This window comes from Orcinus orca, chromosome 19 (assembly GCF_937001465.1).
Source record: "Orcinus orca chromosome 19, mOrcOrc1.1, whole genome shotgun sequence".
NCBI lineage: Eukaryota > Metazoa > Chordata > Mammalia > Artiodactyla > Delphinidae > Orcinus > Orcinus orca.
The window spans coordinates 40,183,858-40,210,859 of NC_064577.1; the positions used below are offsets into that span (position 1 = coordinate 40,183,858).

The 27,002-nt window shown below is 42.2% G+C and overlaps 1 protein-coding gene across 4 annotated transcripts; it reads right to left on the minus strand.

The window, feature by feature from the left end:
* Positions 1-11: 11 nt before the first annotated feature.
* Positions 12-26,983, minus strand: NBR1 (NBR1 autophagy cargo receptor). Of its 4 annotated transcripts, none has more exons than XM_012537803.3 (22): positions 26,683-26,983; positions 23,540-23,650; positions 20,887-20,949; positions 20,152-20,170; positions 19,342-19,364; positions 13,301-13,495; positions 12,895-12,972; positions 12,193-12,407; positions 11,540-11,707; positions 10,687-10,896; positions 9,883-10,042; positions 9,498-9,788; positions 8,686-8,835; positions 8,117-8,192; positions 7,479-7,589; positions 7,057-7,221; positions 6,738-6,815; positions 5,385-5,808; positions 4,523-4,617; positions 3,778-3,835; positions 2,924-3,029; positions 12-1,812 (listed from the first exon to the last, which is right to left on the minus strand). In XM_012537803.3, the coding sequence occupies exons 2-22, from the start codon at positions 23,639-23,641 to the stop codon at positions 1,639-1,641; spliced, it is 2,961 nt and encodes a 986-aa protein (XP_012393257.1). In that variant the 5' UTR covers positions 23,642-23,650; positions 26,683-26,983; the 3' UTR covers positions 12-1,638. The 4 variants fall into 4 exon arrangements, with proteins under 4 accessions (XP_012393257.1, XP_033266855.1, XP_033266856.1 ...); XM_033410964.2 differs by lacking the exon at positions 26,683-26,983 and adding an exon at positions 26,339-26,491; XM_033410965.2 differs by lacking the exons at positions 12,895-12,972; positions 26,683-26,983 and adding an exon at positions 26,339-26,492.
* Positions 26,984-27,002: the final 19 nt, after the last annotated feature.

Consider the following 27,002-nt stretch of genomic DNA (forward strand, 5'->3'; position numbering starts at 1 on the left):
GCCAGTCCAAGTAGGGGTTTCAAAGTTTATTTCACCATTCTTGAAGCGGTTAGGTACAAGTACAATGGGACAGACGACTGGACCCCGGGGCCCTCCTGGAGCCCTACGATACAACTCACATGGTCAAGACAAGATCCCGTCCCAAATCAACCGAATGAATTACACACACCCTGCCGCTCAGCCTCTACCCAGAAGCCCCCCCCCAGAAACGTTTTAAAGAGTAAGCAGGCTGGTTGGCTTGCAGTCTGAATCCTGCCTTATTTCACAGCATTCAAGAGCTACCCTGTAAGACGCATCATGGCCCATGACTCATTTAAATCACCATTCGTTATGACACCAAACCAGGTTAAGTAATACTATTTTACTATCCTTCCCCCTTCAGGCTGGGGGTCAGAGTCTTCTTCTTCTGCAAGTAATTTTTATGACTCAAATCTGTAGTGTTCTTTGTCACACCTCTTTACCAGCCGTACCCAAGACTCCCTTCTGTAAAACAGCGCGAGGACCAGGACCCTGTAAGCGAGCTCCTTCCCGCTCGCGTACCCTGGGGTTAAACCAAAACTTTCTCAGTGAGTTTGCTCCCATCCAAGTCTTGCAAAACACCAGCCTCTTTTTCTTGTTCCAGGTTCTCCTGAACAGATTGCAAACATTCAGGAGGCCATCAGGATGGCCTAAGCCTCACACCCACTCATTTGCCCACCCCTGAACTTCACTGACATGATTCACACAGGAGCCTGCCTTTCACTTTTCTCATGTTCCTATACACCCCCGCCCACTCTACTGTAAAGGCCTGCCCCCCGACATAAAGAAAAAGGGTAACTGTTAAACTTACTTTTCCCTTTAATAGAAGAGTTTCTCTCCTTCTTTGTAGCATTAGCAAAATATTTCACACTACCTACATTTTTTCCCTTAAATAAAATAAAATGTATGCAAAATTGCTACAACAGACACTGCTCAACAGGTGCTGCTGGGTTAATGCGCACACTCCCCGCTCCTTTCTCAGAAGTGCAGAGACCGGAAGGTGGATGTACTCTAAACGCATCACTGGGGGTCTTTTGAAAAACAACAGTGCCCGTTACTAAGACTTGCAGGGGAACGACTTTCTCCTTGAGAAGGGAAGAGGAACAAAACTCCTATCGTGCGCGCCCTGGGTGTTATTTTAACACCACGCAGCTATGAAGCTTGGGATAGGTTAGAAAAATTATGAGAGTAATTCTTGAAAACAACTTCCAAGGTTAATTTCTTTTATAAGCTGACAATGAACAGATATCCTCATTGAAAACATCCACAATTAAGCAAAGAAAAATACTCAACTTCAGTACCAGCAGGAAGAAAACGGGTTCTATAGGGAGTTTAAGTTGCACTTTTCAGTGCACTAAAACGGAGAAGAGTTTTATCCAGATCAAGTGAAAAATGCTCTTCCTACAATTCATCTAACGTCTAAAGTGAAGGTTTAAGTTCCGTCCTTTCATTTGCTCCAAAAAATACCGCAAGGCAGGTATTGTCTTGACAGTTCAATGACGGGCTCTATGTAGATTCATCAGATTAAAAAATAAGCAAGGGCCTCCACCCCACACCCCCAAGACAGAATAAAGATCGTCTCTGAGCAGCAGGCAAAGTTATTGAATACGCGGTCACTCCTCAGTAGCGGTGGCTGTACCAGTCGTCGTTGTTGATCTGAAGGAGTTCTGTCACAACCTGCAGGATGTTGTAATTGTGTTTCTTCAGCAGCCTTAGGTTTAGCTGCCTGTCACAGAATCCCATTTCAAAGAGATGGGACATCAGGGCTGCTGTCTGATCTTCGGAAACTATTGGCTGTGTAGAGTCAAGAAAAGCGGAACAACGTTTTTTGTATAATTTGTGTTTATCTTGTTAAGGCATGCTCAGCTTCCAGATTTATTCAAAATACTAGGGAATCAGGTGCCGGGCTACGGCACTCCTGTCCACCCAATACTAATGGGTCTTCTGAGGGGATAAGGAAGGACTGGGAAGGCCCTGCTTTGGATTAGGTACGTCTGCACCCTGAGCCAGGTGACTGGCGAACTGTCTTTAGAACTAGATGAAGGAAAAGATGCTAACGAACTCTGGAAACCCTGTGAAGTTAAAGGTAATCATGACGATGGGGCAAGAAGGAGCAAGAGAGGAGATGGTAATTGGAAGAAAGCATGAGAAACTGGAAGAAAGTATGGCCAGCGCAAGTCTTAACCACTGGACCACCAGGGAAGTCCCTCCCACGGCTCTTAAAAATAAAAGCCAAAATCACTTAACACAGCATCCCACCTACATCATTGGTCTTTTCTCTTCTTGGTGCAAATTCACCTTCCAGGTTCACATCTCCAAGTCTCTGTACCGGCTACTCTGTCTACAGTGCCCTCTCTAACCCTCTCTCCTGGCACACACTCATTCTGTCCTTTAGGACTGAGCTCGGGCGTCATCTGCCAGGACGCCTTCCCTGGCCCCGCCGTGGGGCCGACACCAGGCTGAGGTGTTCCACTGGTCTGAGAACACTCGCACAGTATCTTACACTGCACAATAAACGTTTTTTTTTTTTCCTTAATTGAATGGGAAGATTCTTTACATTCTACAGTGCTTTGCAATTTTCAAAAGTTTCACAGATAAATGTCCGTTTGCTTATCTCCCACTGTCTCTGGGCAGGAACTGGTGTCTGATTCACCTCGTAGTGCTGGCACCTGGGAGAGTGACCCCCACACAGTAGGTCCGCAACCGACGTTAGGTCTTTTTTCTTTCCTCCCTCAAGTGACTTAGCCAAAGTCATACAGCTGGAAAGTGGCAGAGCTGCGTGTTAAAGATTAAACTTAAAGCTCACGCTCGCTACGATGCCATGCTACTCTCTCCAACCCGGGCAGACGCCACTGTTTTCACTGGTGACTTGGATTCGGTTCAGGAAAATAAAACATACACTGACCTGTGCAGTGACCGGTGGTCCAGCAAACAAGGCCTTGTATGCAGAGGCGGCAACAGACAAAGCCCCCTTCACCAGCCCTCCAGCAATGCTGCTCCCGTGGTGGTGCCTGCGGGGAAAGCCAATTTGTCTCCCTAAAGAAACGTGAATCGTTATCTTCCTACGGAGAACCTGGGCTCTAATCCTGGGAAGAAAATGAGATTTCCCCGAGAAAAAAGTCAGACGTAAAAGGAGAGTGGGCCTATTTTCCTATCAGTTTCATAGCTACAGATCTGGGCTTGATGCAGGGCCCAGCTCTTACTGCTTGCTGCAAGATATGGGCAGGGCACTGCAGAAAGCACCTCACTCTGGTTAGCATGCCAGCTTTCAGCCCCGGCTGGAAATTCATGTGCTCAGCGGCGCACTGAGGACCTGGCAGTCTGCATGCTCAGTTATCATCCCAGAGGAAACACCTCCCAAAGGAAATGTGATTTTCTGAACGCTCTACGTAGGGAGGAGCCCACCGTGACACTGCTCTGAGATGACTGGGAGCAGAGAGGCAGGTGTGTCTACGAAAAAGTTACAAGGATGCACAGCGGGCTGGGCCTTCCTGCCTTCTTCTCTGGTACTAAGCAGGAGGTGAATCTGAGGGAACTTCCTCCTGGTCTGGAATGTGAACACTCTTATTAAACATCAACATGAGTCCTCTGCTCAGTGCTGCTCGCAAGCTTTAGGAGGAAATAAGAACAGGAAGGAATGATGGCTCTCCTCCGCTCTCGGCAGGTGGCACATGCTCTGAGAGGCTCGTTTAAGCGGAGGCAATACTAGGATATCCCTCTGCTTCTGAAGGAGGGGCTGCACAAGGAAGCCCCCGTTACCTTGAGTGGTCAGAGCTCTTCTGTCTGCTGTTTACAAGTCCTGATGAGCCTCTGAGCTCTAAAAGCAAAAGAGCTGTTGGTTAGATACAGCACCCATAACCCCCTGGTGTTTCCTAATCACAGCAAGGCTAGTTTTGAGGCAGGTGGCAATCTGATTGCAACGATTAAAGTCTCTTTTTCTTTCTTTTTAAATATTTGAGAAATTTTGCAGGTGGTTTAAGTAAATGTTAAAGAAAACTGTCCAGAATGCAATGCAAGGTGACTGTTTAGTGAATCAGAAAAATTAATTCTATAATCCTATCACAATAGTTTATTAGTTCTTAAGTACTTTCAGGTTTTGTTTTTTGAGGACGAGAGGAAAGCGACTTTGAGGGTCTACTCACAACTTCAAAGTGCTAGTCTCTTTATTTTGTAGGTAAGGAAACAGACCTTCAGGTCTTAGAACCCTGCTGAACCATTGCAAGGTCACACGGTGAAGAAAGGTGGAGCTGAGGCTGGAGCCTAGACTAGTCTGGCCCCAAAGCCTGTGTTCTTTCCACTACAGCACAATGCCAACCTCTATGGGATCTCGTTTAATAAATATTAAGCTAGAAGACAGAACGAAAGAGTATGAGGCAGGAGCACAGAAAAAGTCATAGGGCAAGTTTCTAAAAACTGCCAAGAGTCACAAAGATAGAGTGCCTATTTATACCTGGTTCCATTAGAAAGGAGCACAGAAAAAGAGAAAGCTCAGGCTGGTCATTACCTCCTCTGCTCTGATCAGGGACTGAAAAAACTTCTGGTACGGTAACTGGTAAATCCACTCCTGGGGAACCATGATGCTGTGCATACGGAGGACTCCTTTCAGAAAGACACAATATTGAAAGTAAGTTGAAAAGGCGCCTACAGTAACGGTGGAGAAACAGTAAACAGAGCACAGCAGTGCCAAATTCTCTACAGAGGCTTCACATTTCTGATCCAGATCACATGTCTGAATTTAGGGATCAGGTGAGAAGGGCTCATTCTTCTTCTGGTTTTCCTCTTCAGCCACAGTCAAGCTAGAAAGACTGGCTTCAGTCTGGTCACTTCCCCCTGTATCAAGTGGTGCTGATAAAAGAAAATATCTAGCTCCCTGGGAGAATGCTTTAAATTATAGTCAAGCCTCCACCATTTTCCATACTGTGAGAGAGCAGTGATACAGACAGAACCAGTAGAGAAAAACAGTAACTTCTATCTGGGTTTTGTAGTATATTTGTTTCCATAACAGATTAAACTTCTTATTCTACTTTGTTTGGATTAGTATGAGAAAGAGTTTTTGCTGCCTTTGCCCATGAGTCAACAGAACAGGGAGGAAGGTCCAGGGATGTTTGTGTTTAAAAACTGGCTCTCAATGATCAAAACATAAGTAGATAGATTATACTCAGATAATTAAGGTTAACTGAAACAAGTATTTCTTTAAATCCAGAATACACAAATACTGGGAAGTACAACTTTTATTCATCAGACTTTACTATGGGAAATAGACTCTTCCCTTGCTGACAAAGAAACAGGTTTTGAGATCAGGTTGAGTCCTCTCTCTTTATTCCACCTCTGGAGAACAGCCCAGCAGAGCGGGGTGTGGATGGTACCTGGGCAGCCGTGGCGAAGGCCCTACCACCTCTGGGGTCAGGGGCACTGTGTCCAGAGTCTGTGAGGTCATAAGGATATCATTGATGCTGTGCCCCTGTGGCTGGTTCTCCCCTCCAGGGGGTCTCTCCCCAGCCTCGACTGGTTCCTGCCCAGCCTCAACCCCAGGCTCGCCTTCAGCCCCTCGCTCCAGGCCTGGCTGTGAGAGGGCAGAGCTGTACATGGAGTCCCCCAGGGGGCGGCTGGTGTCAAAGCACTCAGGCAGGATGATGATGTAATCCTCCGAAGAAGCAGAGGACTGACTCTGAACTTCATCTCTGAGCTCCTCCTCCTCCTCCTCCTCCATGACAGCTTCTTCTTCAACAATACGGACAATCTCTTCCCTCTCGTCTCCAAGTGGTCCCTCTTCGGGTGGGGCAAATTTCACTAAAGGATGAAAGCAACCAATTTTAAGCTAAAAGCAGCCCCTGTGCTACCCTTACCCCACCAAGCCTTGTAGGTCATGAGCTATAATTATGAAACCCAGAGGACAGGGACAAACCAGAGGGAAGGGCTGCTGAAACCATGGTCATGGCCATATTCTAAACCTACGCAAAGCCACATAGAACCAAAGTTCACAAAAACAACATTGGCAGAAACATCGAGGCTTCTGAGAAGACTATGAATCTTAAAACGAGGCCTCATCCCTTTTCCTCTTCACGTGATGGTTAACATACTGAGACGGGTTCAAATCAAAACTGATATACTAGCTAACAGTGCTATAAGAAGAGAAAATGTTTGGTGGTAAATACTTCAGGACTGTATGACTACTTTCCTTCTCTTCTTTGTGAAGTAATGAGTAGTCATGATAGAAAATTGGCAAACATGGATGACAAAAAAAAAAGGAAATAAAAAAGTACCTATAACCTTAACAGAGATAACTACTGTGAACATTTTGGCGTAAGTCCTTCCAGACTTTTTTGTTATGCATTTGTACACAAGTATGTGTGAGGAAATACATATATTTTAAAAAATATACAGTTTAAATATAGATACATAAATGAAAAAGTGAGATAAATCATGCTTAAAGGTATAGGTCAAATTTCACTATAATAAACACAAGACATTTTTTCACATTATTTTGATGGAGTAGAATTTGAGTTTTTGGATAGTACTTGAAATACATGACAGTGGTTCTACCTATCTGACATCTAAAAATTTCTGCCACAAAGAAATTTATTACAGCAGAATTTAACCGTGAGAAACTTAGTCTGGTGCTCCTGTTTCTGCCCACTATTTCCTGACTGCTGCCCTTGGAGAAAGGAGACAACTCAGCTGCCAGTGGGGGTCTCTGCTGAGGGGCTCTGTCAACTTACAAGAAGACTCCTTGCTGCAGAATCCAGGCAGCACAACCGGCTGCTGCTCCTCTGTGGTGTGCAACTGAAATTCTGCCCCTGAAGAAGTACAGAAATGAGTTATGGTAGCTGCTTTGCTCCTGATGCTATAAATAAAATGGTCAGGTAGCATATGTAGAGCCCAAAGAAACAACCATGATCCGAATTCTAACAAAGATCCCGCTATCTCCACTACTCTCAGTAAAGAAGAGCACTTCTATCTGCTCAGGTCTGGCAATCACAAGTCAGGCGTCACCTCAGTTTTGGGGGGTGGGTGGGTGGGGAATTCAGGGACGCTCACTGTGCGTGGACTTCTGTCTGCAAGGTGGTTTGTGATCCGGGGCAGCATCCAAGGTAAGGGATCGGATTACAGTCTCACACACGAACTGGGTCCCACTCAGGTCATCTTCTGCTTCCTCCACTGAAGAAATGTTCTCAGCCCTCTTCTTTACTGACACTGTGGAATCTGAAAAAGACATGAACTTTGTCTGCAATTAGCGTTTAAAGTGTTGAAGATCTTTCTCTAGTCATGTACCCATGCTGATGCGATGCCACAGAATAGCTGCTATTGGTGCCATGTGCAGGTGAGGAGACTTCAAAAAATGAGATCCTACAGAAAACCCGCTCACACAGCAAGGTAAGATTAGTAGGGGGTATGTGTAACAACAGGGTGTGGTGTGGAAGGGGAGGATGCAAATACTTTACAAATATTTAACCCCTTACCAGGAAGTTCTTTAAATCCCGCCCCTTCACTCTCTTCCTGTATCTGCCCCAAGCCTGGCTTCTCTATTAAAGGACTGTCATGTGGCAGAGGAGACATGCAGGGAGTCATATCTGGAGAATGAAGACAGGAGAACCATCAGCCATGAAAAAGCTTCACATCATCAACAGTCAGTGTCCAGAAACAGCAGCTCATAGGCTTCTTGCCTCCTGCATGGCTAAAATAAACCCAGGTACACTTCAAGGCGTTCTAAAGAATTTCTCCAGACCATTAGGCACACAAGTATCTCAGACAGATCCATCAATGCAGGAAGGATCATAAACGGTTGTTTGGCTTTGGGAGACCATGGCCAAGACACAGAGCCATGAATGCAAAAGAACAAAGGGACACAAATATCCAGAGAAAAATGGAGAAGAGGGTCCCTTTATGGTGGGGAAACTTTGCACAAACTGGTATTGTTGCCTCTGACAACAGGGAGAGGAAGGAAAATGAACCAATGGGTGCAGTTTTAATATCACATTGTGGGAGAAATCCTTGCCAACTATTTCCTCAGAATAAAATACTAACTACCAGAGTCAGGGCTGCAGTATTTTGGGGCCTGTTAATAAAATAAGCAAGGTGGACCGAGTGACATTCTTACCCACAGGGGTGTTGTGGGGCACTCTCTCCAACTCTTGGACAATATTTATATCCAACAGCTCAAAGGACAGCAGGTCCTGAAAAAAAAAGGCACAAGGTTAGACTACTCGCAGCACACGCTAGAGCCATGTTTTGTCTTGATGGGTCCTGCAGGCCATTGAGTTCTGTATCATCCCAGATTCAACTCTGTTCAAATTCATGCCTCACATCAGTCAAGTGAAAACAAGAAGAGTTAAATGGGAAGTAGGCATTCAAATAACCAAATGGCAGGAAAGAGAGCAAATGCAGTGGGGGTGAAGGTGAACCAGTTAGGCAGAAAAGAAGAGGCAACTAGAGGGAAGTGGTGGGAAGCACAAGGTAAGTTCCCAATTCAAAGACGAAACATTTAGTTTAGAAGCCTGCTCCCCCTGGTGATGATTTTGCCATTCAGTGCATCTGACTAGATCAGAGTGGGCGTATCTCCAACTTCCTGAGCACCACCTATGGCTCTACCGCCTTTTCTTCAACAAGTTCAGAACTCTTTCCCCAGGGCTTTCTGTCCCTCGCCCCTCAAAGTGCTCAGTCTTCCACCTGGGCAGTCAGAAGGTCCACAGATGGGATGTAGAGCTCCCTCTCGCTGGCAGCATTTTTGGCCTTCTGTGGGATGCAGGTTCCTGTCCCTTCTGCCTGCTCAGTTGTTTCACCAGGTGGAATTTCTTCTTTAGCCGGAAGAAGAGCTTCCTATGGAGATAAACCATTGGGACACATTTTAGGCCCTCAACAGAACTCAAAAGGCAAGCTGACGGCTGCCTCCCTAAAAACAAAAGCACTGCATGTATTAAAACTTTTTGTTTTGTTATAATTTTAGACTTACAGAAAAGTTACAAGAACAGTATAGAGAGTTTACTAATTACCCCCTTCACCCAGCTTCCCCTAATGACAATAGCTTAGATTAACCATAAAAACAACAGTCGAAACCAGGACATTAACACTGGGTAACTAAATTTAAGTAGTAAACAGGGAAGCTGCCTGAAAAAACTGTGCACCAAGTAACAACCAGGGTAAGACTTCATTAGTATTTAGGAAACATACACAAGGGATATACAGGAGAGATGACTGTTAAGCAGCAAAGGCATCAGCTCAGCAGGCCCACAGGCCAGGCAGCTCTGCTTTCCCTCGTGCAGCACAGAGGCTAGCCACACATCACTACAGAGAGATACGAAAGCACTGAGGGACGCCTGCACCAAGATGCGAAGGACATGCAAACAGAGCCCCTGAGGACTAGGCCCAATATAAGCACACGATGTGTTCGAAGGAGGGGAGAAGCTGGCTTCTCCAGACTTCTGAAGAACCACCAGCTGTGAGTGGGCTCTTTTGGTTTTAGTCACCCTTCCAATGCTCACCTCTTGCTGGCAGGTGAGATCAGCACCTTTGCTTGAGCTGATCATGCTCTTTTCAATGTTATCAGAGCTCTCTGTGTAGGGGAAAGGATCCACTATGATACTGCACCAGACCCGAGGCCCAAACTGCTGGCCTTTGTGAGAAAGACGCCAGTGGGAAGTGTATGTTCCCTCCAGGGTTGGGGCAATGAACTCCACAGACACAACTCCCACATGGCCGGCCTTTAGGCAGGGAACCAAAACATCCTTCTTTTCTGTAGAAGCCAAAGTCAGATTTCCCCACATGAACTTGAGCTGAAAAGAATAGTGACAAGAGAAAGAAAGCCTGTCAGTTAAACACACTGCCACCTCAAATCACTTCATCTTCACGTTTTGTGGGGAAAAATACCTTTGTGTCTGTACTCCACTTTACATTTCCTGTATTTTTCATCCTCCAGTGTTTGATAAACTTGGTTCCTGGCTGGAGGTGAGTCCCATCAGGCAAATTCTCATCCACAAATGCTGCACTGAGGGTTGGCATAACTGAGGCACAGGGCTGCAAAGGGAGCCTGAACAGAAATTCAAATATTTAGTCACTTGCTGCTGGGTGTGATGTCTTCTGAATACCCAATACTGTGGTTTGAGACACAGACAGTGACCCTGGAGGATGTACCAATGCATTTGCCTTAAAAATAATACCAACAATGGGAATCCCCTGGCAGTCCAGTGGTTAGGACTCCGTGCTTGCACTGCAGGGGGCGCGGGTTCAATCCCTGGTTGGGGAACTAAGATCCCGCACGCCAAAAACAACCCCAAAAAACAACCTCAAAAAACAAAAAAAAACCCAAGGGGACCTGACTCCTAAGCTAAAAAACTATGGTGAGGATAACTAAAAGGGACCATAAATTAACTAAAGAGTTGGGCTCTTAAAATATTTGCTTCTTTTGCTTCAAATCCAGACTGCCTCCAGTGAGGAGAGGTCACACCAGCCAGTTTCTGAACCTTACTGGTTTCTGTTTTTCTGAAGAAGGCAACAAAGCAAGTGTCAAAGATAACTACCAAACAACCCTTTAAGAACACTAGGATCGGAAAACGGGAAGTTTTAAGGGTTTGGGTGTTATGGGTTACCAATAAATAAGACAGAAGTTGGCTTAAGTTCCAGTTTAGAGGGCTGGACCTAAAGTCCTGGCTCCCGCCCTGGCCCTGGGCTTACATTGGGGTGTTAGACTGCAGCAGGCTCTCGGGTCGGCCCAAAGGAGACTTGGGGCTCTGGAGCCCATGGATCGAATTCCACAGATGAATCTTCCTGTGGAGTTTAAGCTGCTTTTTAAGTTCCTTGACCTCTGCTTTACGCTGTTTCTTCTCAGCTCGCAACCTTTGCTTTTCTGCTTTAAGAAAGTTCTTGTCAACCTGTTTCTGGAGCCTGTGAGATAAAAAACACAGTCTTAAAAAACAAATCTCACAAACAAATCTTGAAGCTATTCAGGAACTTCCCTGGTGGTCCAGTGGGTAAGACTCTGCGCTCCCTATGCAGGGGCTCCGGTTCAATCCCTGGTTGTGCATGCATGCTGCAAAAAAAAAAAAAAAAAAAAAATCCCCCATGCCACAATGAAGATCCTGAGTGCCACAACTAAGACCCGGTGCAGCCTAAATAAATAAATGAATAAATATTTAAAAAATCTTGAAGCTATTTTGAGCCACTTGTGGTCTCCATCAGCGTCAGCTTCTAGGTTAGTTTCTTAATTTCTTTCTGTAGTTCTCATTTCCATCTCATTAGCTTTGGAGGATAATTATCCCCGTCATTGCACATCAACTGGAAAGGAGTGGGAACTAAGGAGACTATGTGCTTTTATTGTTTTGTTTTTGGCTGTGCCATGCGGCATGTGGGGCCTTAGTTGCTCGACCAGGGATCGAACCCGTGCCCCCTGCTGTGGAAGCGTGGAGTTCTAGCCACTGGACTGCCAGGGAATTCCCAGGAGACTATTTGTAGTTTTGTGACTCACACCCTGTCACCAAAACCAAGAAACCAAACAGAGAACAAGCATCCCATGCACATATGGTTTTACCTGGCCTGTTCCAGAGCAGCAGGAAGACGAGGAGTAGAGAACCTCGAGTGAGAGAAGGGTTCAGAGGAACCCACAACAGGTCTCCGCAACTTCAGCAGGACATGGTTGGAGTCATGGGCATATGGCCCCGATTCACAATCTTCACAGATATTGTAGGATGGGCAGAGGCTATGAGGAAAAGAAAGGAACAGTGGGAAGTACCTGAGGTTGGGCGATAGGGACCCAGACTTCCTTATCTGCTCTATTACCAGCTAGGTGGGAACCTGAGCACATCACCCATCCATGCCATGTCTCAATCCTCATGAATAAAATGAGGATAGTAACACTTCACCTGTACCTATTTCAAAGGACAATCTATGGGAGAAAACGAGATATGAAAGCATTTGGAATACGGAGATAATCCTTGGGGATCCAATTTTGTTTTGGGGAACTTAATTTTGGCTCTTTTAATTCGAAAGTATATATGAACACCACAATCTGAATACCCTTCAAATAGTTATTTTATCTTGTGGGTGAAGAGTAGCTTGTTTCCAATCCAGAGCTGCTATGGATGGTGCTCAGAGGTGAGCACACCCTGTACCTCCCAGAATGCTAGAAGGCCCGCCTGCTCTAAGTTCTACTAAGAGCTATTCACTGCCCAGTTACTGCTTTACCTGCACTGGTAGCGCACACCGACGATCCTCCTTTGGCAGCTGCTGCAAGCAATATGCCAGTTGAACTGGTTTTCTGGCAAAAACAGTGTTTCCTCTGAAATAGGCATTGAGACTTCTGAAGGACAGGAACCCAAGGATGGATTCTGGAGGATAAGCTTCTCACGTAATTTCTGTTCAAGCTTCTCAACCGTTTCTTTAACCACTTGCTCTCTGAACTAGAATACAGAGAAGATGGGGGAAAAAACCCCTCAGTTCCAAGACTGGAAAAAGGCATGAAAATATCAAATAGACCTGAAACCTCACCACCTCTGGTATAACATAAGAGCATAATAAACATAATAGCTACTAAATGAAGGGACAGAAACAAAGCAAAAAAGGTCTATTCCTTCCATAGCTAAACTGGTTCAAATAAAATACCAAAAAATCCATTGATGAGTAAATTTCTAACTCTTCCTTCTCAAGCACAGAAATTTGTCCCTTTCCCTTACATCCTTAGAATTAAACTCCCCCCTTTTTCTAGTATATTATTGCAAAAGCTAGGAACTTTCTTGACTGGAACTACTCTAGTTTGGATATTATTAGCTACTACTCTTCATTCACCTGTACCAGAGGCAGCAGCCATCTGGATTTAGCTTTCTGTTTCTTCCACATTCCACCTGTTCCAACACTGCCATTAGAACCCAAGCCAGAAAGAACACTCACTGTCTCTAGGTAGCTTGTGAACCAGTCTGGGGGCTTGTCTTGAGGCTGGTCTGCGTCACGTGGAGCAGGTGGAAACTGCTGCAAGTAAACACAATCGGAGATAGTTTTTTTCTTTTTCTGTTTAAAGTAAATCTCCTGAAATGTATTACTTTGAGGTTTCTGTTGCCAAATAATATAAATATATGGTCAAAAAAAATGAGCATGAAAGAGTATAGGAAAAACCGAAGTCTTTATGTCAAACTATTCATGCTCCTCTCCAGAAGTAACCACTGTTACTAGTTTCAAAAAGTCAGACGGAGACAGTCAAAACAACTCCCAAATCTTTGATGAACAGCTCAAATCTTAAACTAGAGACAATGAAACATAGGTTAGAAAAATCATAGAGACAGGTCCATTCCCTTTGTACCTGTGCTGCAGGCTCCTCCGGGGTCTTCATGTCTGATCCCAAGACTCTCACCAGTGAAGAATAATGTGCAAGTGGCTTCTTCCCTGTCCTTGCAACTGGTCGTTTTTCTGCTCCAACTGGGGGTGGGGCTTCGTAGACAACACGATAGCCTTCATGGACTTGCATCTGCAGTTGGTTTCCCTGCTTAACTGCCATCTGAGAGCATACGTTATGAAATTAAAAACAATATTGTGTGATTCTCCTTTCCTAAATAAAATTTCAAAGACACCTAAACAGAAGAGGTGTGGTAAAATATGCTGGAAAATATCAGATTCATGCTTCTTTTATTAAATCAAATAACAAATATGTTAACAGTCTGCTGTTTCTTGGCCAAGAATGTTAACTAGGAATGGTTTTGTTAAAAACAAAAGGGTTTTAGTGTAGCTCTTCATTAGGTGAGATGTTTTCATTAATTGGGTTACTACTTTTCTGTTTAACTTTTTAAATTTAAGTGTAATTGACATATATTAGTTTCAGGTTACAACATAATGATTTGACATTTGAAAATGTCAAATATACATTGTGAAATAATCACCACAGTTTGTCTAGTTACCATCTATTAACTGGTTTTTACGTAGGACTCCACTTACGGATTCTAATTTCAACTTTTCAAAAGTCAATTCTAGACCCAGGAAACTTAAAGCTATGTCCAAAGTTAAGCGTCTACCTTCCCACTAAGAATAGTATTTTGGAAAGCATGCTTAAGTGGTCACCTCTTTTTGAAGAGCATCTTCTTAAATATCCTATTTTGAAAACTCTACGTCAAGGAGCATTTGAGATTCCATGAAGGTACTCCAGCGTCCAAGAAGAGATTAGGGGGTCAAGTCCATGGGGTTCTAGCTCCTCCCACTTGTTACCCAGTGACAAGATTTGTTCTTCCTTTATCTATTTTCACACATTAGACTTCTTAAGATTCCACTTAAAAACAGCATTCCACATCCAAAAAGTCTGAAAGCTATTATCTTAGGTCAGGGATCAGCAAACTTTCTTTTTTCTTTTTTTAATTGAAGTATAGTTGATTTACAATGATTCAGGTACACAGCAAAGTGATTCAGTTATTTATATATATACATATATATATTCTTTTCCAGATTCTTGTCCATTATAGGTTATTACAAGACACTGAATATAGTTCCCTGTACTATACAGTACATCCTTGTTGTTCAGCAAACTTTTAGTTTTTTTTTTAAAGTCTTTATTGAATTTGTTACAATATTGCTTCTATTTTTTTAATGTTTTGGTGTTTTGGCTGTGAGGCATGTGGGATCTTAGCTCCCTGACCAGGGATCAAACCCACACCCACTGCATTGGAAGGTGAAGTCTTAACCACCAGACCACCAAGAAAGCACCCAGGAAACTTTCTTAAAGGGCCACATAATAAATATTTTAGGCTTGCAGGCCATTCAGTTTCTGTCACAACTACTCAACTCTGCCATTGTGGCACAAAAGTAGCCACAGACAATACATGATGAATGGGCATGACTGTGTTCTAATAAAACTTTATTTATAAAAATGTGGCCAGGGTGGGGCTTCCCTGGTGGCGCAGTGGATGCGGGTTCGTGCCCTGGTCCGGGAGGATCCCACATGCCACGGAGCGGCTGGGCCCGTGAGCCGTGGCCGCTGAGCCTGCGCGTCCAGAGCCTGTGCTCTGCAACAGGAGAGGCCACAACAGTTGAGAGGCCCGCGTACTGCAAAAAAAAAAAAAAAAAAAAAAAAAAAAATGTGGCCAGGGTGATGCTGGCAGCAAGGTGGCAGACAGGGATTTTTGGGACATGTAACAAAGGAGCTGTTGGCAGGATTCAGAAATAAGAATGTGAAACAGAGCACATGGCAACCTAACCATCAACCATCTGTAGGCCTTCGTGGGGAAAGTTCGTGAGGGAAGGCTTTAAATTTTGAAGAAAACTAAAAAGTCAGAAAAATTATAAGAAATTGCTACGACAGGAAATGAAGCCTCAAACCTCACAGGAATCACAGTTCACAGATTTATATCCTGATCATCTGAAGCACCTCTACTTAGTTGTAGAGGAAAGACTCAGGAAGCCACCTAGAAAAGTTGACCAGTCCTTATCAGAAGAACAAGTTGACCAGCCTTTGTAAGAAGAATACGTAGATCAACCTTTGCCAGAAGAGCAATATAGTATTGACCAGACTTTGTCTGAAGAACACGGTAGCTTTGAGCAGCCTCGGCCAGAAGAACAATGTAGCATAAGAGTAAATTCTCTTGCTATTCCAAAGAAAAAGAAAACATCAAATCAAACAGCACAGGGGGCTTCCCTGGTGGCGCAGTGGTTGAGAGTCCGCCTGCCGATGCAGGGGACACGGGTTCGTGCCCCGGTCCGGGAAGATCCCACATGCCGCGGAGCGGCTGGGCCCGTGAGCCATGGCCGCTGAGCCTGCGCGTCCGGAGCCTGTGCTCCGCGGCAGGAGAGTCCACAACAGTGAGAGGCCCGCGTACCGCAAAAAAAAAAAAAAAAAAAAAAAACAGCACAGGAAGAATGTGAACAGGTACAAGCTAAGCATGCTGTTAAAGAACAAGAATTAGGAGGAAAAAAGAGAGAGAAGCAGCTCAAAGCCTCTACTACAAAGGGCCAGTATTATCTCTTTTTTGTTTTTTGGCCACACCACGTGACTTGCGAGATCTTAGTTCCCCAACCAGATACAGAACCCATGACCTCAGCAGTGAAAGCTCGGAGTCCTAACCACTAGACCACCAGCGAATTCTTACCAGTATCTTCTTTAAAAACAGAAACAAAATTAAATCAGACATGTCATCCTTAAGGGTTAAAATATCTGTGGGCTATTAAGTTCTCTTGAATATGTACTATACCTCCTAACAGTTAACTAAATCTGTCAACAGAAACTGGATTGCTAAGCTATACTGAATATAAAATGTCCAAATATTTTGTTTTTGTAAAAGCAAATTATCTATATATACGCTACATAATGTGATTTCTCTTCCTTTCTTAATTATAAAATATTGGCTAAATTCCCCATGCTGTAAAATATATCCTTATAGCTTATTTATTTTATATATAATAGTTTGCACCTCTAAATCCCCTACCCTTCTTGTCCCTCCCCACTGGTAACCACTAGTTTCTTTTCTGTATCTATGAGTCTGTTTCTTTTTGTTATATTCACTAGTTTATTTTATTTATTAAAAATATTTATTTATTTGGCTGAGCCAGGTCTTAGTTGCACTGTGTGGGATCTGTTCCCTAACCAGGGATCGAACCTGGGCCCCCTGCATTGGGAGTGCAGTCTTAGCCACTGGACCACCAGGGATGTCCCTGCTTTACTTTTTAGATTCCACATATAAGTGATAACATACAGTACTTGTCTCTCTCTCCCTGACCTATTTCTCTAAGTTACATCCATGTTGTTGCAAATGGAAAAAGTTCATTCTTTTTTATGGCTGAGTAGTATTCCAGTGTGTGTGTGTGTGTGTGTGTGTGTGTGTGTGCGCGCGCGCGCGCACGCACGTGCACGCACACACACATCTTCTTTACCCATTCATCTGTTGATGGACACTTAGGATGCTTCCATATCTTGGTTATTGTAAATAATGCTGCTATGAACACTGGGGTACAAATATCTTCTCAAATTAATGTTTTTGTTTTCTTTGGATATATACTCTGGAGTGGAGTTGCTGGGTCGTATGGTAGCTCTATTTTTAGTTTCTTGAGGAACCTCCATACTGTTTTCCACAGTGGCCACCCCGATTTACATTCCCACCAACAGTGTAAAAGTGTTCCTTTTTCTCCACATCCTCGCCAACATTTGTTATTTGTGGTCTTTCTGATGATAGCCATTCTGACAGGTGTGAGGTGATTTGTTTCTTATTTGCCTCTAAAGGAAGGTTGGCCTGGAGAACTGAAAGAACCTTCTATTTAGGTGACAGGTTCAAGCACATAATACTTTTGTATCATATTAAATTCAGATGAAATACAATGTTTACAAAAAATTTTAAATATATATATATATATACACACATACATATATGGCCAGCTTCCCAGCTATAGTTTGCCAACTCCTACTCTAGACCACAAACCAAGAAGCTTTTTCTAAAATATTTGGTAGAGTCTGTGGAAAAAATTGCTCAAGAAACAACTACAACGAACTGTGTCAAAATATAAACATGGAATTTTAAGTATTATATGTTACTACAGAAAAAAATGTATGTAGAAAAAGTCTTGCTTCCTAGGGCAAGACAGGCTTATATAAACTCTAGACTGCTGAGATCCAAGATTTCTGACAGAATAGGTAAACTAATAGTGGCTGTGAGAAAGGTAGAAGAATTATGAAGTTTTTAAATGACTTTTTTAATGAAACTACTATAGCTTCTGAATATGGAAAAAGAAAAGCCAGAAGATTGGAGAAGAGTAAAGGGGTGTTGGGAGACATCATGTTAGAACAGCTTAAAAGCAAAGAAGAAGGGCTTCCCTGGTGGCACAGTGGTTAAGAATCCGCCTGCCAATGCAGGGGACATGGGTTCGAGTCCTGATCCAGGAAGATCCCACATGCTGAGGAGCAACTAAGCCCGTGCGCCACAACTACTGAGCCTGTGCTCTAGAGCCCGTGAGTCACAACTACAGAAGCCCAAGCGCCTAGAGCCCGTGCTCCGCAACACGGCTAATGGAATTCAGAATTCAGAAGCCACTGCAATGAGAAGCCCATGCACCACAACGAACAGTAGCCCCCGCTCATAGCAACTAGAGAAACACCATGTGCAGCAACGAAGACCCAACGCAGCCAAAAATAAGTAAATAAAATAGATAAATTAAAAAAAAAAAAAAAAAAGCAAAGGGGAACTAGGAAGATCACGTGAAAACTGGGGCAGAGGGAAATTTCTTTTTGTTGTTGTTCTATATTTTTAAATAAAGTTTGTAATCCAATGGACATGCAAAACAAAACTGTGCTGAGAAAAAGTTTCATAAATTAATAAGTGTTAGGAAGTTGTGGGACAGGTCAAGGTCACAGGAAGAAGGGAAGCCAGTCTTTTGTACAGGCTTTTTGTGTGTGCGTGTGTGACACTTCCAAATGGTGGGGGCAGGGCCCGTGCTGTAACGAAGCGCACCTATACAAATGAGTGACAATACAAAGTCTGAGTATGAAAATAAGATTTTCTCTGAAAACACATTTTTGGCACAGATTAAAAAAAATGTACTTTGCAGAATCTGATTTTTAAGTCAGTATTATATATATTTATATATATTATATATTTATAGATACACACACATCCCAAGTCCTGCAGAGGGAAATTACGAAGCATGAAAAATTACTAACAGAGACGGGTATTTCAACTAAGAGAAGCCAGGAAAGGGCCTGAATGCCTAAAACCAAGAGACTGGCTGGTAAGTGAGGATTTCTGCGTAAAAACCAAGAGGACATTGGCTAAACTTTTGAAACAAGTGGCACTCAGGATAGCAATTCTGATCGAAAACCAGGAGGGTAAACCCAGCTCCTGATTGGAAAAAAATCTTGCCTTTCCCTCCCTAGACAAAAAGTGATTATGGAAAATGGCTCAGCCTGGATTAGAAGTTCAAAAAGGATAGTCAGTGAAAGGTCAGCTTAGCACACCTTAAGTAAGTGACCTTGAGGAATACTCTAATTCATCACTGACATACAAGAGATTGTAAATGGATGGTTTATACCTTAAATTCTTCCACATTATAGTGTAACATTTGACAGGGAACAAGGTGAAGGAAGGAGATAAAAAATGTGAACCAGAAAGCATCATTTGAGAGAGTTCTTTCAATTTTGAAATGCCAGTACAGTGGCATCAAGACCAGCAATGAGATGCAATGATACTGGAAAGAATCTTTATATTAGGAGGTACCTTTTGCTGCATGGTATGCTGAACTCATCACAGTCTCCCTAAAAATGGGTTTTGCTGTGTTTATAGTCATTAGTTTCTCCACATGGCTAATGGAATTCAGGCTCAAGTTTTAGTCCATAAACATTTAAAAAATTATTTGAAAATAAGATGAAATGATCATTACCTTAAGTGCTTCTTCATATTCTCCTAGAAGGACAAAAATATACATACTGTGATTTTTTTACCAGCCCAAAAGATTCTATTAAGCACGGACAATTCTTACTTTTAAGAATTCTTAGCTTACAGTCCTTATATATGAACAGCTACTACCTTTTTGCTGACAAATTCCCTTCTTATCCCATCATAAACAGAAGCTACCTGCAAATTAGTTCTCCCCCTTAAATCCCTCTCTCTGCTACTAGAGGCTTCCAGTTACAAAAACTCAATCCAGCTCCCTCACTCTAGGCTTAGTGAAGCTCAGGACTCAAGGAAGTTAAAGGATGGTGTTAATACTATCATTTCAGCTGGTTAAAATAAGGTTCTGGGGGCTATCCTGGGAACCTAATCTTCAAATATAACATTGCTCCTGTGGGAAAATGCACCCCATGCTCTCAAAAACCAACCATCTTATTTATAACTTTACTTTAATATATATACCAAGTCAAGGACAAAAGCAATACCAGGAAAACAAATTAAATATGTTGAATTGGGAAACATGTTTTTCAAAACATTAGCATCTTAAATATAAGAGAACCTCTCATTAAAGCTGTCCTTTGGGTCCAATCAAGGCACCAACCTATACACAAAAAACTGTTATAAAATAAAGCTCTCCTATGTAACTAATGCCTATGGGTAAGTGAGTGCATTTATTGCATACCAAATTCTACTCTAAAATAAATACTGCAACAAGATTTGAATGGAAATGGAAATGCCAATGCCTATGATCAGATTAAGGCTTTTAAATAAACCTGAATAGGTTCTCTCAGGGACTCACCTTGACTGTTGATGGATACCTGTAAAAGGAAAAAAAGCAACAGTGAATTATAAACCTCTCATCAACTGAGCAATTCAGCATATCCAGCCTCACAGGATAGATACAAAACCTCAGGTCAGGCATTCAGCTTTTCCAGTATCTGAACTAAATGTGAATAATTAAGTAATTTTACTGCTTAACTATTATATCCTCTTTTGTTTCAGGTAGTTAAGAAGCAGCATAATATAGTGGCTAGGAGCCTGGGCTCTGGAGCCAGAGGGTATAAAGTATGTATATCAGAGGGTATGAGTAGTACCCTACTCTGCTATTTCCAAGCTTTTGTGCCTTTGTGCAAGTTACTTAAACTCTCGGCGCCTCAGTTTTCTCATGCGTAAAACAGAGATAATGATAATAGTACTGTTGTTAGTCTGACACATTGTAACCACTCAATAAGGGTTTGTCATTATTATTTTTATTACTAGAAACTAAATAGCAGCTTGTGATACAGTTGAACATAAGATCACTATATAGTTTTAAAAGTTATCTCTCAGATTTTCTTCTTCAATGTCGCTTCCTTATTTCTCAACTCCATCTCAGATGGCACAAATCAGCTTAGAACATACAATTATCAAATATGTTTAAACTCCTACACAAATGAGATAAACACTATTCTGAACTTTTTGAGCTCCACATCCCTCTTGAGAAATAAGATCCCTATTCTGGATACCTGGTCATGGGTACCATAATATACTTTACCTCTTCATTTTCCTCATCCAGGTATTTTATTTGAATAGTGTTCAAATCAAATGAAACTTTTACCTGCAAATGAAATGTATACACTATATGATCAAGTTATCAAAAAGGCAGGTTGTAATAGAACCCTAGAAGTCATAAAATAAAGGACTGACATATTTCACTACATAAAAATTAAACATTTTACATGGTTAAAAAAAAACCAAAGTCAAAAGACAAGCAATAGACTGGGAAAAATATTTGCAAATCACGAGAGACAAAGGGTTAATATCTGCAATACACAAAAAGCAACTGCTAATCATAAGATCTTAACTGGTAAAAGTGGGCCAAAATCTACAGAAATTTCACTGAAGAAATCAGATATGCCTAACAAATACATGAAAAGATGTTTAACCTTAATGGTAGCCAGAACAACCTAAATTAAAGCAATGAGATGTCATCTCAACAGAATGGCAACACAATTTTTAAAGCTGTAACATGCAATGTTGAGGAATTCCCCGGCAGTCCAGTGGTTAGGACTCTGGGCTTTCACTGCCGAGGGCCCAGGTTCAATCCCTGGTTGGGGAACTAAGATCCCGCAAGCCACGCATTGCGGCCAAAAACAAAAAGACATCCAATGCGGATAAAGATCCAGGGCACTGTCATGTGCTTCTGTGGGGTCCTACCACTGTTCTGCAAAGCATGCAGTAGTATCTATGAAAATTTAAAGTCACATGCTTGGTGACCCATTAATTTCACTTTGGGAAATTTTATCCTATAGAACAGTGTATACGTTATATATACAAAGAGGGATCTCCTGTAGTTTATTTTATAGTGGTAAAAGGAAAAAAAAACCCAACCTTTTGGAAATTGAAGCATTATGCTAACTGAAATAAATCAGACAGAAAACTACCATATAATCTCACTTATATGTGGAATATTAAATACAAATAAACAACTCATCAACTCATAGATACAGAGAACACATTGGTGGTTGCAGAGGCAGGGAATGGGAGGTGGATAAAATGGGTAAAGGTGGTCAAAGGTACACACTTCCAATTATAAAATAAAGTCCTGGGGATGTAATGTACAGCACAGTGACTACAGTTAATAATATGTACTATATTGTATATTTGAAAGTTGCTAAGAGAATAGATCTTAAAAGATGTCATCCCAAGGAAAAAAAAATGTAACTGTGTGTGGTAATGAATATTAACTAGACTTACTGTGGTGATCATTTTGCAATACACGAAAACATAGAATCATTACATTGTATACCTGAAACTAATATAATGTTATATGTCAACTATATCTCAATTGAAAAAAACCCACAAAAAACCCTAGAAACAATCTTTCAATAAGGGATGGTTAAATTGTTGTATAACACCACCAGCAGCTTGGATCCTTGTCTATTCATTGAGAACTGTGTCTATAATACAGGCTGGGTTAAAAAAAGCAAGCTGTGGAGTTACTCAGTTTTCCTGGGTATCACTCATGTATACAGGAGGTATGCATGTTAGTAAACCACTACTTGTTTTTCTCCTGTTTTTTTGGTTTGTTTTGTTTTTAAAAAGCAAGTTGTAGAATAATGTTCATAGTATGGTATGATAACTGTATGAACATGGAAAATGTGGGAAGTACACACAGGGCTGTTAACACTGGTTACCCCCAAAGAGGCTAGAATAGCGGGTGGAGGGTATGGGGAGTGGAGGGATAGTAACATTTTCTTTATATATGTTTGGATTGTTTCACTTCTTATAATGGGCAGGTATTACACTTTTATAATTTAAAATTTACAATAAAGAAAAAAGGCAAGCTGTCAGTTCATTTAACTACTAGGAAAAAAAAGATAGCTGTGTTTGATTTTCAGATCATTTGACAAACAAGATCCAACTTTCTGGATAACCATCTGTCCAGGGTAGTATAAAGGAAATATTTTTCCTGGAAGACAAAGGATGAGATCAGATCATCTTTTGAGGTCTCTCCACCATTTCTTTTCCTTTTTGGTTACCATAACACATAACCAGAGAAAAGTAGGTTTTTACCAACCAGGTAAAACTAGGTTTTTACCAAAGAGTTTCATTAGACAAACACAGTTACACAGGAAGTAAAACATTCACTACTGCAAATCAAACAAAAACAGAAGAGTACAAAGGGCAAACCAAGAAGAGGAAAGGCACTAACAACAACGAAAGTGATAGATGAGCTGCTATCTGAACACCCGTGCGAGTTTTTCCTGCTCAACTTTGAGATATTCATCCTCTGACCTAGCAATAAAAGCAATCGATCAGCTCTTGCAAAACACAAATTATATCCTTGGTGGTTCAAAAACCACAGTAACCTATCTGCTCTCAAGCAAGAGAACATTCACCTCAGGCCTCGTTAGGGTGGAGTCCACACCAATTCATTCCTCAGGCCTCCTGTTTCTAAAATAAACAGGATTTCTAAGTCCTATCTCACTTAAAAAAATAAATTTACCTTTCCTTTCTAAACGCCTCAGAAAGAATTTGTTTGTTTCCTCTACCAGGGCACATCTCCTATATGAATCCCAAGCCCCTGTCAAAAATAATTTTCCAAAAGGCCCAGAAATGGTAAATATGACACAGCTAAAAATAGCTATCTCTGGAAAAAATATTTATGCTTAAAGGATGGAGAAACAAAACAAAATAACACTCACCATAGCTTCCACATCAGCCCAAGTTGTATTTTCTGGATCAGAAACTAGAAAGCTTTGAGTTTCATTTTTAAAAGTCACATTTAGAGTAACCTGTGGTTCCATGCTGTGGGGCTAGAGAAGAGAGGATGGATGAGAGAGAGAAAACACATTAGAAAGAGTTCTATAAACTGCATAAACATTCATTCAACAAATACTTGTGAGGACCTAATACAGGCTAGGCTAGGAGGACACAGCAGTGGGTGTGAAGATAATGTCCCTGCTCTTTTGCTATTTACAGTCTAGTGGGTGGCTTAAAACGAATCTCACTGCCATATGTTTGCAGAGAGAATGTAAATTTTGGCCACATTCACAGAAATCATCTAACATTTGTAAAATCCTTTAGGATTTTATGAACTTTATAATGATTGCTTAATTAAACAGATACCTACTGTTACATATTTACTAGTAGGTTACCAAGATGAGTAAGCGTAGGTCTCTACCCTTGGGGAATTTACATTTCTAAAGCCTGAAAGTGATGGTCTATATTTTTCTTGGAAAAGCAGCCCTTTCCTAAATTGAGCAACCAAAGTTCTCTATTAGATCCATTTAACAACAAGTTAGAGGCTGAACCACTCGCCAAGAAACTATACAGGGGTAGCATTCAACAACCTTCATCGAAGTTCATGTTTTTTGTTTTTTTTGTAGGCTACTTTTCTTCTTTTATGGAGAATTTCAAACATACATAAAAGTGGAGAGTAGTGAACATCTAACTACAATGATCAACTCAAAGCTACCCTCATTTCATCTATACCCTTCCATCCCCCCAATATGGATTGACTGTAGTCAACTGTTTTAACCAAACTCATTTCATCCACAAAATAATTGAATATTTACCTCTAAAAGGTAAGAATTTTAAGGATTGATTACTTATGAGTTGTTAGATTGGTTTTTTTTGACTTTATGAAAAAATTGTTTAAATCTAAATGTAAGTTGTAATGAAAAAGGCCAGCTTTTTTATATGTTTATATGTTTTCTAAAAAACATATTCATCAATAAATCTTGACTAAGCATCTACAAAGAGCCAGGTTCTGCTCCAGGCACAGGACATTGGAGAGGAACAAGATTAAGTCTCAGGAGTTTACAGTGTAATGAGGGGAGGGATCACAGGGGTTTAGAAGAGCTGGGTTCCAGACACAGCTCTGGCACATTACTAGCCATATAAGTGTGAGCAAGTCTTTTAACCTCCGAGCTTCAGTTCCTTAATCTGTAAAATAGGTCTAAGACCTCTGCTTTGCTAACCTCACAAGGATGTTATCACAAGGATCAAGTAAAAATGTGTATGCTATTTCTTTGAAAACGGTACTCAAATATAAAAGTTATTATCATAATAAATCAGGGCCTGAAATAGTCCTGTTTTCCACAGTGTAAGGAACTGCCCTGTGAAACAATACAACTGTCATTAAAAACGATCTTGAATTCTCTGAGGATTCAATTCTCTGAGGATCAGGGATTTTTTTTTTTTAATCCAAAGACAATCATCCTCCAACATTTTCCATCCTTTTTCTCTACCTAGAGCCAAGTTCACCACCAAAATAGTTTCTAGCACCAATCCTGCTGATATCTAGTATTTCATTCATATGGAATGCAATTCTTGGGGTCCTTAAAATTTGGACAGAACTCCTGGCAACTCCCCAGAATCTTGGGCAAAAAATCAGGGAGATTAGGTGACTGATTCACTCAGCCAAAAGTGGATATTCTAAAACACATTCTCACTTTTCAACTTCTGAGAAACACACTTCCACACTTTTTAAAGTCCAAAAGGAAACTAATCTTCTTTGCCTTTTCTCAAATTACACAGTTGGAAATTAGTTTAGATACTTTGGAGCTCATCCAACTAGTTGGCTGGCAAGGAGAAAACAGGAAGTGGGAGATTCTAGTTTAGCTGGACCATATCCATGTCTTCATAAAGAGCTGCCTATTTCGGTTTGCCTTACATGTGAAAATTCTTTTAGCAAGAGCATTAGTCTTGAACTTGTGGAAATACCAAAGCTATCGTTAGTACTCTCTGTCCCTGTAGTTAGTAAAGTCAGGTAGCTGGGGCCTCGGCCTTCAGCTTTCATTAACTGGCATTATATTAAGTTCATGCCACTGGCTCATCTTTGCTTGGCATAGATCAGCTTTTCCTCTATGTCGATTTTTCCAGGATATCAAAAATCCCTTTAATGAATCTGACCTGGGAACCTGAGCTTTCATTACTGTCTCCACCGGAGGCCTGTACAAGCTATCCTGGAGTTAAAATGTGTGATCTGAAAGCTGCGTGTTCGATAAAAAGGAAAAACGGTGTCTTTCCAATACCAGAGGTCCCTGACCAAGGAGACTTCCTTATGAGGTCCCCCAAAAGTGGGATGAGGGGGAGTAGGAGGCTGTGTGGGTAGTGTCATTTTTTTTTTCCTTGGAAACTTCATCCTAGTCTTCCACTTAACTTTTCCTGGCACTCCATGTCCCCAAGACAGTATCACCAACCCCTGAAGACTCTCTCTCGTTTTCTTTGCCTAGGCCCTCTTTGTGCTGGGGAGTCTCGGCGTCCTTCAGCAGAAGCCAGGCGTTCTAAGCCACGGACCCGCCATCCCTCCGGTGGTATCCGCCCCCTTGGCCCCTCGGAACACGAACTGCTCTCCCATCCGGTCACTGAAAAGATCGGCTGGCCCCAGACACGGAAAAAGTCGCCCCTCTTCTTTGCAGGTTTCCTCCCTTGAACTTCCCCAAGCCCTCTCAGTGCGACATGACACCACCCCTAGGTAACCGCAACTGCTTCCTTACCAGCTTCCCGCCCCCGGGGGCGCCTGCCCGAGGCCAGTGCAAGAACCGTCCGCAGCCAGCTCTCGGGCTATCCCTGCGGGGTGAATCTAACATGGCGGAGAGAGACAGGGCCTAGTCCCCTGCGTCTCTGAGTTTCCGACAAGATGATTGGTTCCTACCACTTGTCCCTCAAAACTACCACCCCACTGATTGGTCGAAGATGAGTTGGCGGAGGCGGGTCAGGAGCAGCCAGAACCTCACAACAACAACAAACACTGGGGCAAAGGGGCGGAACTACGAGTGCGCAGCCGTGGGCCGATTTCCCCTTCCCAGGTAAAAGCTGCGCCGGACCTTAGGTCACCGACCTTAGAGGACGACTTGCCGGAGACTCGCGGGGATGGATGGGAATTGTAGTCTTCCTAGGATTTGTAGGTTCTTTAGCCTATTATCCGCTCTCAAGATACTAAAACATAACACTCCAATCCATATCTGTTGACGTGCATAAGCGGGCGGAGCTCTTCAATTTGTCAACTGGGCTGTCGCGAGACTCGTGCCCGCTTCCAGTGTCGGAAGTTCCTCTCCATAAGACTACAGTTTCCAAGGGACACTGTGGCCAAGGCCTTTCGATCCGCAATGCATGCTGGAAATCGTAGTTTTCCCCCCACAGCCCTTTTATTTACCAAAA